Consider the following 13,025-nt stretch of genomic DNA (forward strand, 5'->3'; position numbering starts at 1 on the left):
AGAGAGGGGTTCTATGTGTGAAAGATTAAAGGAGCAGGAAGTAGGATAGGGAAGGGAGAGGCTTCAGACCATGACACTGATCTGAATGAGACCTGTGAAAGGAAAGGGGAAGAAGCAGGATACAAGAGCCCCAGTTCCAAACACAGAAGTGCCAAAGTCTTAGCCAAACCAATGAGAAACCCTGGAGCAAAGATTGCTTCTAAGAAGAAATCTTTCATGAACAGAAGTGCAAAACGTTTAGTCATTGGCTGGGAAGTGTAAGACCTTGGCTCAGAAGCTGAAATGGATCCTGAAGGCCTTAGCAACTAGAGGGCATCAGCTGATTGCACTCCTTGCATGTGAATGGTAAATTCTCTCTTGATGGGAAATCTGAACCCCTTACCTCCATGGCTGCCCAGTCCATCCTTTCACTAGTTAGTATTTGCTGGGTATGTAGTCATCTGTCTCTCTTCAACTTCTATGTGATGCTTTATTTATTTTTTTTTTAAAAGATTTTTTATTTATTTATTTGACAGAGAGATCACAAGTAGACAGAGAGGCAGGCAGAGAGAGAGGGGAAAGCAGGCTCCCTGCCGAGCAGAGAGCCCGATGCGGGACTCGATCCCAGGACCCTGAGATCATGACCTGGGCCGTAGGCAGCGGCTTAACCCACTGAGCCACCCAGGCGCCCATGCTTTATTTTTTTATTTTTTATTTTTTTTGTTGTATTATGTTAGTCACCGTACAATACATCATTTGTTGTTGACATGGTGTCCCATGATTCATTGTGTATAACACCCAGTGCTCCATGCAATCCAAGCCCTCCTTAATACCCATCACCAGGCTCAGCCATCCCCCCAACCCCCCTCCTTTCTAAGTATACCTTTAACAAAGAAACTATAGCTTTTTAATAGACAAGATAAAACTGATTTTTATTAACTCTTTGAGAATTTAAACTTTTAATAAGAGAATTTAAACCATCCACATTTGTTGTGGTTACTTACATGTATTTAGTCATATGTTTGCAATTTTAATTTGTATGTCTTGTTTTCTATGTTTACTCTCCATGTTCTGTGTCACCTATTTCTTTCACTATGCTTTGCTAGAGTGGCTAATGTTTTTCCTCTTTTCTTTATTTTACCTCTTCTAGTTTCAAAAATATCCATTGTAGTATACATGTATTAGTAGTTATGCTTTATTTCAGAACACCTAAAAACAGCTTGGTTTTGTTATTATTTTCTCAACAAATTTTTTCTGTCCCTTTTCTCTCTTCTGTCCTTTGGGTACTCCAAATTTAAATATGTAATCAGGGTACTCAAAAATTATATATGTAATCAGGCCTCTTGAAATTGGCCCATAGCTCACTGATACTCCTTTCATGTTAATGTAATCTTTTCTCTCCTTTTATCTTTGCAGAATTTCTATTAACAAGGTCAGTATTTTTTCTTTTGCAGTGTAAAATCTGCTGTTAGTTCTATTCAGTGTATTTTTCACCTCACATATTGTAGTACTCATCTTTAGAAATCTGATTTTGGTCTATTTAATTCCCTCCACATGTTGAATAAACCTTTGGAATTTATGGAGGGTAGTAATATAATGACTTTCAGTGTCCTTGTCTACTTATCTTTCATCTGTGTCAGTTTTGAGTTGGTTTAATTGAATGTCTTTTTTCCTCATTGTAGATTGCATTTTCTTGTTTCTTTGAATACCTTGTAATTAAAAATATTTTTTGTAATAATTCATAATATGAAATTGACCATTTTAGCCACTTTTTAAGCGTACAGTTCAGTGGTACATTACTACTGTTAAATGTATAGGAGTTAGGTAAGTTTTTTATTATATATCATATATTTGGGTTAAGAAATTGTGATAATTTGGGCGCCTGGGTGGCTCAGTGTGTTGAGCCTCTGCCTTCGGCTCAGGTCATGATCTCAGGGTCCTGGGATTGAGTCCCGTGTCCGGCTCTCTGCTCGGTGGGGAGCCTGCTTCCCTCTCTCTCTCTCTCTGCCTGCCTCTCTATCTACTTGTGATCTCTCTCTGTCAAATAAATAAATAAAATCTTTAAAAAAAATTGTGATAATTTTAGTATTTATTGTTGTTCATATATTTGATATGATAACATTTACATATTAATATATTATCATTTTTATTTATCCTGATTTTTCTGTGGTTATGTTTTTCCCTTCCTCTTAGACTTACTGAACTTAAAAAGTTCTATTTTTTTATTGTACTGGAAATTACACACTCTATTTTTATTCTTTTGAGATTTCCCCTTCAATATTTGTGCTTGAAATCTAGAGCTAATCAATATTATTTTACTCAAAGTGTTAAAATATCTTAGTACATTTTAACTCATATTACTTCATCTTCCATCTAGAGGTTGAGATTTTATAATTTTTTAAAAAAACATTCTCCAAACTAGTTATTACTATAATGGTTTATAAGAGTTTATCCATACATTTACCAATTTTGTTTGTTCCGTATCTCTTCCTGAAACTTAGATGTTCCTCTTGAGATCAGTTTCCTCTTTCCATTCCTCATTTTTAAGTTTTGTTCAAGAGTTTATGTAGTGAGGTTCTATGTTTATTGGTAACAAGCTTTCAGTTTTTGTTTGTCTAGAAGAAAGGTCTTTAGTTTCTCCTCATTTGTAAGAAGTATATATTTTCTGGATAACTAAATCTAAAGAGTTATTTTCCTTGAGCAGTTTGAAGATATTCCATGTATTTTGGCCTTCATCTTTGTTGTTAAGAATTCTAATGTCAGTACAAGTGTTATTCCCTGGTAAGTAATCAGTTTTTCTTCCTCATTGCTTTTAAGAGAATCCCTTTGTCATCAGTGTTTTGTAATTTTACTGCTGTGTACCTAAATATGCATTTATTTTTATTATTCTGGCTTAGGATTGTCTGTGTATTCCAAATTTGGAAATTCTGGATTTTTAAAAATTAATTCAATACTGGAAAACTCTTAGTTATTATCTCTTTTGACATTAGGTTTCATTACTTTTAAAAAATATTTTATTTATTTATTTGTCAGAGAGAGAGAGAGCAAAAGTTGGGGGAGCACAGGCAGAGCAGGCAGAGTAGGCAGAGGGAGAAGCCGGTTCCCCACCGAGCAAGGAGTCCAGTGTGGGACTTAATCCCAGGACCCTAGGTTTCATTATTTGTATCTGTTCTCTTCTTCTAGAAATCTAATGAAGTCTTCTCTATCTTCCATGACTCAACATGTTTCATATTTTCTATATCTTTGTCTAGCTATGTAGTAGTATCTGTGATTTTTTTCAGGTTTCTCTTAGAGACCACAAATTTTTCCTCACTTGTTTCTTATCTACTGTTTGGGCTGTTCTTAGCATTTTAACTTTTAACAACATTAAATTTCATTTGTAAGTTCTATTAAGTTCCTTTGAATCTCTTTTTCAGTTTGAGTATCATTTTGAATTTTTATAAACATGTTAAAAATAATCATTTTCTAAATATTTTAAGTATATATTCTATAAATCTATTTGAATATTACAATACTTTTATCTTTTTGTAAGTCTGCTTACTTTATTTTTATTTGTCATCTCCTGCTATGAATATTTGCCTTGATGTTCTTTCTCTTGTAATTTTGGATTGTGTGCTCATATTTCACTAATTTATATCTGGATCTTGGGACAGTGATTTCTTCCAAAGGGATTTTCTGCTCTTGGGCTCGCTACTAAGATGGGGATAGTGCATTTTAATTTCTGAGATTAAAGTCACTTAGATATAAGCAGTATAAATTCAACCCCTAGACCCATGTGAGGGCAGTGTGGTAACACATTCATGGTGGAAAACCTTCCATTGTTCTTATAAAAATAAGAAATAGAGGTATGACAAGTAATTTCCTCTTCTTTCTTTTCAAATAATAACTTATTTAAACTTTATTCTGGCCTTTATTCAGAGGAGGGGAATCTCCATTTCTACTTTCTGCTTTGCCTGGGTCCAGTGTTCTTCTGTTTCCTAAATGGGTCTTAAAACCCTAATGTCTATGTTCCTGATATCAGTTTTGATGGTTTGGGGGCTAAATCAATCTTTATACTCCATATTTGCTGCTTTTCACTTTTGATTCCAGAAGTTCTCCTTAATTACTTGTGAGCTTAGTTAAGCATTAAAAATTTATACATATTTAAGCTCTTCTTTTTGGTGTTTTGAACTGTAGATTTTTTTCAGGGTATATGATGAAGTGTGTTTCCAGAAATAGAAGTCCTAAACAGAACTGAAATCAGATTCTACATTATATCTAACTTTTCAACAATCAGTTGTTACTAAATATGAAGATATGTAAAAGTATAAAACACACTGACAATGATAAGTATATATTCAAATTCAGACTACTCTAACACTGTAATGCTGGTATGTAAATCATGTAATTCTAGTACAAAGATGAATAAATGAAAACATTAAAAGTAAATATAGCTATGGCAATGTTAATGAATACACAATATAAAAATGTAAATTATGACATCAAAAACATAAAATGAGGAGCAGTAAAAAAGTATAGTTTTTATGTAACTATAGTGAAGTTGTCATCAACTTAAAATAGACTGGTAATAACTGTAAGATGTTTTATAAAACTTCATGGTAACCATAAAGGAAAAACCTCCAGTAGATCCACAAAAAATAAAGAGAAAGTAACTAAAGCATACCAGTATGGAAAGTCATCAAGTCACAAAGCAATACTTCAAGAGACAAAGAAAAGTACAAAGAATCCACAAAAGAGCTAGAAAACAATAAAAGTACAGTACTCAGTCCTGATTTTTCAGTAATTACTTTACATGTAAATGGATCAAATTCTCTAATCTAAAGACAGAGAGTGGTTAAATGGACAAAAAACCAAGATCCAAATCTATGCTACCTATGAGACTCACTTCAGTTTTCAGGACACACATAGGCTGAATGTGATGAGATGGAAAAAGATAATTCCACACAAATGGAAACCAAAGGAGAGCAGGGATAATTATGCTTATATGAAACAAAATAGATTTTAAATCAGAACCTGAACAAGAGACAAAGAAAGTCATTATATCACCATAAAGGGATCAGTTCCTCAAGAAGATATAACAATTGTTGTTGTTGTTTTGAAGACTTTACTTATTTATTTGAGAGAAAAAGCATGAGAGAGAGCACACACACAGGAGATAGAGCCTGAGAGAGGGTAGGGGGAGAGGAGGAGGGAGAAGCAGACTCCCTTGAGCAGGGAGCCAGATGCAAGGCTTGATCCCAGTACCCTGAGATCATGACCTGAGCCAAAGTCAGCTGTTTAACTGACTGAGCCTCGCAGGCACACACACCAAAGTTATGGCAATTATAAATATATATGTCCCAGGATTGGAAAACCTAAATATATTAAGGTACTAATAGACCTGAAATACAGGAATAAAATCAAGGTAAGAAACTTCAGTACCCAACTTAGGAAATTAAAAGGAAACATTGAACCTGAACTATACTGTAGACTAAATGGACCTTATAAACATATACAGAACATTTGATTCAGCAGCAGCAAAATATACATTCTTTTCAAGTGTACACAGAATATTATCCAGGATGGATCACAAAGTTAAGGCAAAAACAAGTCTTATCAAATTTAAGAAGTTTGATTATAACAACTATCTTTTCTAAACCAGTGGTATGAAACTAGAAATTGATAACAAGAGAAAAATTGGAAAACTCACAAATATCTGGAAATTAAACACTCCAGAACCGCTAATGGGTAAAAGAAGAAATCAAAAGGAAAATCAAAAAATATCTGGAAGGAAGTGAGAATGGAAACACAATACACCAAAACTCATAAGTTGCCACAAAATAAGTTCCAAGAGGGATGAAAGAGAATCAATAATCATCATATTTACTGGTGAAAAAATGGAAGCTTTCTTTCTAAGATCATGAGTAAGACAAGAATGTCCACTTTTGCTACTCCTATTCAACATCATGCCAGAAATTTTTTTTAAAGATTTTATTTATCTATTTGACAGACAGAGATCACAAGCAGGCAGAGAGGCAGGCAGAGAGAGAGAGGAGGAAGCAGGCTCCCCTCTGAGCAGAGAGCACGATGTGGGGCTCGACCCAGAACCCTGGGATCACGACCTGAGCTGAAGGCAGAGGCTTTAATCCACTGAACCACCCAGGTGCCCCCATGCCAGAAATTTTAACCAGAGCAATTACCCAAGGAAAAGAAGTGAAAAGTATCCAAATTGCAGAGGAAGACCTAGGACCAGCTCTTCACATATGACATGACTTACATATAGAAAATCCTAAGCATACTACCAATTCCCATCCCCCAATACATTTAGAGCTAATAAACAAAGTCAACAAAGTTCCAGGATACGAAATCAAAATCAACATGCAGAAATATGTATTTCTGTACATTAGCATGAATAACCTGGAAAGGAAATTAAGAAAACTGTTCCACTTATAATAGCATCAAAAAGAATAAGATACTGAAGAGAAAATGTAACTAAGGAGCTGCAAGACTTATAAATTGAAAACTGTAAGATGTGGCTAAAAGAAAGTAAAATATATCTAAACAAATGGACATACATTCCCATATTCATAGATTAGAAACAATATTGATAAAACAGCAATACTCCTCAAAGAGATCTATATATTCAATGCAATTACTATCAAAATCAGAAATGGCCTTATTTGGAAGAAACAGAAAATCATCTAATTCATATGGAATTTCAAGAGACCCCAAATAATAGAAACAATATTGAAATATAAGAATAAGTTTAGATGGGGCGCCTGGGTGGCTCAGTGGGTTAAACCCTCTGCCTTCAGCTCAGGTCATGATCCCAGGGTCATGATCCCAGGGTCATGGGATGGAGCCCCACATTAGGCTCTCTGCTCAGCAGGGAGCCTGCTTCCTCCTCTCTCTCTGCCTGCCTCTCTTCCTACTTGTGATCTCTGTCTGTCAAATAAATAATTAAAAAAAAAAAAAGAATAAGTTTAGAGAATTGACATTCCCAATTTTAAAACTTTTACAAAGCTATAATAAAACAGTTTGGTACTGACCAAAGCCTAGACATGCAGACCAGTGGAAAAGAACTTGAGGAGTCCACAAATAAAACCACACTTTTATGGCTCATTAATTTTCAGCAAAGATGCCAAGACCATTCACAGGGGGTAAGAATGGTCCTTTCAACAAATGAACAAAATAGATCATCACCTACAAAAGAATGAAGTTGGGTTTTTATCTGACACTCTATTAAGAAGCTAACCCCAAGTATGTTAAAGTCCAAATATGATTGCTAAAATGATCAAATTCATAGAAGGAAAGGTCTTCATTACTTTAAGATTTGGCAATCATTTTTAAGTGTGGCATCAAAGGGACAAACATCCAAGAAAAACATAGAGAAATTAGAGTTCAACAATATTAAGAAGTTTTACGTACAAAATTTTGTGTATCAGAGTACACTATCAAGAGTGGAAAACAACCCATAGAATGTGAAATATAATTGCAAATGATCTGACAAGATTCGAATACCCAGAATACATAAATTTTTTTTACTACTAGAAGGCAAACAATCAAATTTTTAAAAATGGATGAAAGACTTGAATGGGAATTTTCCCAAAAAAGCTTAACAAATAGCCAATAAACACATGATAAGATGGTCAATGTTATTTGTTATTAGGAAAATGCAAATTGAAACTACAATGAGATAACACTTCACACTAACTATGGTGGTTAATAATAATGAAAATAACCACTGTGGGAAAGGATGTAGAGGAATTGGAACTTGTATTGCTAGTAGAAATGTACAGTGGTGTAGCCAGATGAACAATAATTTGGCAAGTACATAAATAAGTTAAATGTAGAATTACACATAGTTCAGCAATTCGACTTATAGGTACATAGCCAAGAGAATTGAAAACAGATGTTCAAACAAAAACTTGTACCTAATGTTCACAGCAGCACTATTCATAACAGTCAAAGTAGGACCCAATCTAAAAGCTCGTCAGTTGTTGGATGTATACACAAAGGTGGTAGATCCATACAATGGACTATTATTGAGCCATGAAAAGAAAAGAAGTACTGATACATGCCACAACATGGATAAACCTTTAAAACACTATCATACATGAATGAAGCTCTACACAAAATGCTACATATAAGATTCCATTTATCTGAAATATCTACAATAGGCAAATCCATAGACAGAAAGAAAATTAGTGATTGCCAGGTGGTATGGGATTAGTACTGATGACTGCAGTTTCCTTTAGGGTGACAAAAATCCTCTGGAACTTGGTAATGGTGATGGCTTCTTTACATTGTGAATGTACTAAAGACTACTGAACTGTACAGTTTAAAATGGGTAAACTGGTAAAATTTACATTATGCATATTTGCTACAAAAAAGTGCATTTTAGTTTCTTGTAACAACTGAAGGGCAATTGACCACTTGAATTGTGGCTAATCAGAGCTAATCAGAGCTGAGATGTAAGATGTGGCAAATTATCTTGGGAGATGGTGAGTATATGTGTAACTGGCTCTCTGCAATTGTAGGAATGAAAATGGCACTATTAAGTTTGGAAGGGTATTAGTTCTAGGGTTGCCTTAACAAAGTACCACAAACTAAGTGGCTGAAGCAACAAAAAATTCTGTGTCACAGTTCTGAGGGCTAGAAGTCAAGATCATGGCATTAGCAGGGTTGGTTCTTTCTAAGAAGTATTTGATGCAGGTTTTTTTAATGCTATTTTTATTTGGTTTGAGCTCCTAGTTAGAGGGGCTCAGTTCTTCTTCTTGAACACTTGATTAAGTCCACCTCTCAACCACTTCCTTATTAGAGCTCCCATTCTGGGACACCATGCACCTGCCCTGATTGCCAGGACCAACACCAGACAACTAGGGACCACCTCTTGTGCCCTGATCCCATGAAATTATTCAAACTCACCAATGCATGGGAACTCAGGGGATCTAGTGAACTCTGCTCTACTGCCATACATAAGCTTCTCCCTACAGTTCTCACTGTTACTCTGAACCCAGTTTATTTTCTGTATGGCCCTGTATGGCAGCCTTATTTCACAGACTCTGTAATTGTCACAGAGTCTGCCTTTCATTTATTCTGAGTGTCATTTGTTGAGTCCCACTATCAAAAAATAAAAACAAAAAAACAACCCCCCCCCCAAATAAAACCTTCAATCTTATAAAACATTTGGCACTGTGAGCAAGAAAGCATCGCTATGACTCCTTACTCTTGCATAGCTTCTTGGGGCTCTGTTTTTGGCTTAACCAATTTACTCCAAACTTGGGAAGGAAATGTTGACTGTTGGTAAGTGGGAGTTTTAACCCTGCAGTTTGCTGCTGTGTCTGCTCGTGGTTTCCATGTCTCTCCTTACCCAGATTTTCTTGGTTTTGGAAGGTTAGTAAAAAACAAACAACAGTCCTCAATTGTTAAACTCCACTGGCTAGATACTAGCCCAGGTGGCAGCCACCTTGGAGCAGTGGGAGTGATAGGCCACTTGAACCACACTTTCCGGGGAATACCCTTAAGTTCTGTTTTCAGTCTACTGTAGACTGAATATTTGTGTCCCCCTCATCCAAATTTGTATACTGAAACCAGTTTTTCTAAAAGGCAGTATTTGAGTTGTAGTCTTTTGGAGCTGATTAGGTCATAAGGACAGAACCTTCATGAAAGGGATGAATGCCCTTATAAAAGAAATCCTAGAGAGCTAGCTCTTTCCTTCTACCACGTGAGGATGCAATGTAAAATTGCCCCATGAACTAGAAAGGAGTCTTCAGCAGTACCAAATGTGTTGGTGCCTTGTTCTTAGACTTCCCGGCCTCCAAAACTGTGAGAAATAAATTTCTTTTTTTGTATGTCACCCATTTTGTGGTGTTCTGTGGTAGTAGCTTGAACAAACTAAAATAGTAGACATATGCATTTGTAACACATTAAGTATTAAATTAAAATTTAATTTCAACAGATGAATGGATAAAGAAGTGATATATATGTGAATATATATATACATACATACATACATATAATGGAATATGACTAAGCCATCAAAAAGAATGAAATCTTACCATTTGGAAGATGGACCAAAAGAGTGTTATGGTAAGTGAAATAGTCAGAGAAAGACAAATATCATGTGATTTCACTCATATGTGGAATTTAAAAAATGAAACAGATGACCATAAGGGAAGGGAAGGAAAAAATAGAATGAAAACAAAGTGGGATACAAACCATTAGAGACTCTTTAACTATAGGAAACAAACTGAAGGTTGCTGGAGGGGAGATGGGTGGAGGATGGGGTAACTGGGCAGTGCACATTAAAGAGGGCACTTGATGCAATGAGCAGTGAGTGTTATATGCAACGGATGAATCATTAAATTCCACCTCTGAAACTAATAATGCACTATATGTTAATTAAATTGTATTTAAATTAAATAAAAACAAATATTAAAATTAAATAAATAAATAAATTTGTTGTCATAAATTAAATTTGACAAAATAGGACCCTGTGACCTTAGTTAGAATAGTTAATATGGATCAATATAAGTTAAAACAGGTCTCTGAACAATTGAAACACTCTGTAAGACCTAACCAGTGAATAGGTGATTATTCCCACTTCCCCATCGGACAATTTTACCTGTTCTTAAATATGGAAAGAGTGCATTGTGTCTCATGGTAGATTATTGCAAACTTAATGTAATTACTGCATCCATTAAAGCCCACATGCCCAATATCCAACATTATTAAAATTAGTAACATCATCTAATATGTTTCAGGCAGTGCCTCTCAACAGCCTCTCAGTTTGCCTTCTTCTCCAAAGAAACACAATACACATTTACTGGACTAAGCATGGAACACCTCAGCAGCCCTGCCGTCACACACAGGCTTTGCAAGCAGAATTTTAAGTGCATCTACCTTTCCCCATAAACACAAGTAGGGCATTATAGTAACATTCTCATCCAAAGAATTTTGTTTAACATAAATATTAAGGACATATAAGTCTCACATCTTTCAATCACTTTTGGGTTCTAGAGGCAACATATTCCTCATTTACTAATTTTATTTATTCTTCCTGATGCTGCTATCTACAAAGGAGCTCACGTTAAATGACACCCATCCCCAACAAAAGGCTCTACAACCTATCCAGTTAAAATCAATAGGCCCTTCCACTAAAACTAACAGAGATTCATTCACTGTACAGGCTTTAGCAAAATCCTCTTATACCTGGGATCTCTGGACTATATATAATGGCCATAAATAGCTTATGAGTTTCTGATACAAAAACCTACCCTTCACTGTTTGTTTAGTCCATAATCTTAACATACTTTGTTTTCTGCCAAAATGTACATCCCTACACTCCCATGTGTAAAGGGACATCTGGTGGAGGTAACTACCATTTGTGCCATTCGAAAAAGTAGTGGATATTGTTACTCTCTGCAGGAGACAACTGCCTTATATAGGTCCACACCCAGCCCCCTGGGGGGAGGGCCTCCCAATCCCCTTAGCTGTCTCTTTGCTTCACACCTCCAGTTAGTCACCACAACCTCCCACCCTGCATCTCTGACCATAACCACCATAACTTACCCTTCCCCTTGGTTACAAATGTTATTAACCATTACATATTCCTTACCGAACTATAGTTAGTACCAATGTAAGTGCTGGACTTGCCACCTTGAACCAAGAAACGCACCAAGATATTATTGTCATAAAAAATACAACTCATACTTGTAACATGCTTTACAACTCAATCATTGTATTGTTACAGATCCTGGAAATTCCAGATCTGTGATCTAGTCTAATGCCATATAATGGTGAACTTGGCTATGGACTGGCCTACAAGGATTCTACTTGTTTTCCTCTCATAATAAAATGATTTTTATGCTGTTTAGGGGCAACATATGTACTAAGATACTTAAAATAATGAAGTTTAAAGCTGATGAAATCAATGGGTCAATTTGAATATAGTTTTAAATTTTTACAAAATGCTATCTAGACCCATTTTTGAGGTCCTGACTGGGATGGTCAGTTTTCCTTCTTGAGACCTAATTAAATCCACACCCCATATACTTCCCTTACCTGGGGATTTCACATTCTAGGCCTCTAGGCCAAGTACCAGACAACCAGAATAAACCCACACAAAATTACACAAAGGAGCCTGGGAAATTATTCCAATTATCCAGTCTGAGAGCCCTTGAAACCTAATCTCATCCTACTTGCCATGCATATACCACATTCTATAGTTCCAACGTGGTATTACTCTGTCCATGGGGGCAAGCTCTGTGTGGCCCTATATGTCAGCCTTCTCTTTTTTGGGGACTCTAAGTAACAAAGTTCTCCTTCTCATCTATTCAAATGTCTTGTATTGTGTCCCACCATCAAAGGAATCTTCAAATCTCCCAGAGCAGGAAGGAAGAATTTGTTCCTTGCTTTTCTCTTACCTTCTGGTGGTTTGCTGGAAATCTTTGGAGTTCACTGGGTTGCAGAGGGTCTGCCTTGATCTCTATCTTTATCTTTATATGGCATTCTCCCTGTGCATGTATCTGTGTCCAACTTCCCTCTGTTTATAATGATACCAGTCATTGGATTAGGGCCCACCTGACTCTAGTGTGGCCTCATGGTAACTAATTACATCTGCAATGACCCTGTTCCAAATAAGGTCTGGGTACTGAGGGTTAGAATTTCAACATTCAACATTCAAATTTTGAGAGGACACAAGTCAACTCATAACAAGAAGTATTTATCAAAGCCACACATTATGCCTATCATGTGATCCTCAGATTTTATTCCTGGTATGTATGCAAGAAACAAATGCATAAGTAGATCAAAAGATATGTATAAAACAGAAATGTTCATAGAAGATTTATTTGTGTTAGTCTTAAAATAGAAAATCCAAGTACAGAGCAAAATGGTTGAAAAAATTATGGCATGATCAGATTAGAAAACCAGTACACAGTATTACAAAAATGAACTATGTAAATAATTTCATTTATATGGAATTGAAAAACTGGCATAATGGTGATAGATGTCAGAGTAGTATTTCTCTCTGGAGAAGGGCTATTGACAGAGAAATAGCATGA

The 13,025-nt window shown here is 35.7% G+C and overlaps 1 protein-coding gene across 3 annotated transcripts in view; it reads left to right on the forward strand.

The window, feature by feature from the left end:
• Window positions 1-2,597: 2,597 nt before the first annotated feature.
• LOC123940204 (cell surface glycoprotein CD200 receptor 1-like) overlaps window positions 2,598-13,025 on the forward strand; it is a 33,778-nt gene continuing 23,350 nt past the window's right edge. The window contains exons 1-2 of one of the 3 annotated variants that reach the window (XM_046002755.1): window positions 2,598-2,760; window positions 9,920-10,050. In XM_046002755.1, coding sequence (XP_045858711.1) covers window positions 9,987-10,050 — 64 coding nt within the window. In that variant the 5' untranslated portion in view covers window positions 2,598-2,760; window positions 9,920-9,986. Of the gene's footprint in view, window positions 2,761-9,919; window positions 10,051-13,025 lie in introns of those variants that run through there. The other 2 variants (XM_046002753.1, XM_046002752.1) reach the window with 2 other exon arrangements.

The sequence above is a fragment of the Meles meles genome, chromosome 4 (genome assembly GCF_922984935.1).
Source record: "Meles meles chromosome 4, mMelMel3.1 paternal haplotype, whole genome shotgun sequence".
Classification (NCBI taxonomy): domain Eukaryota; kingdom Metazoa; phylum Chordata; class Mammalia; order Carnivora; family Mustelidae; genus Meles; species Meles meles.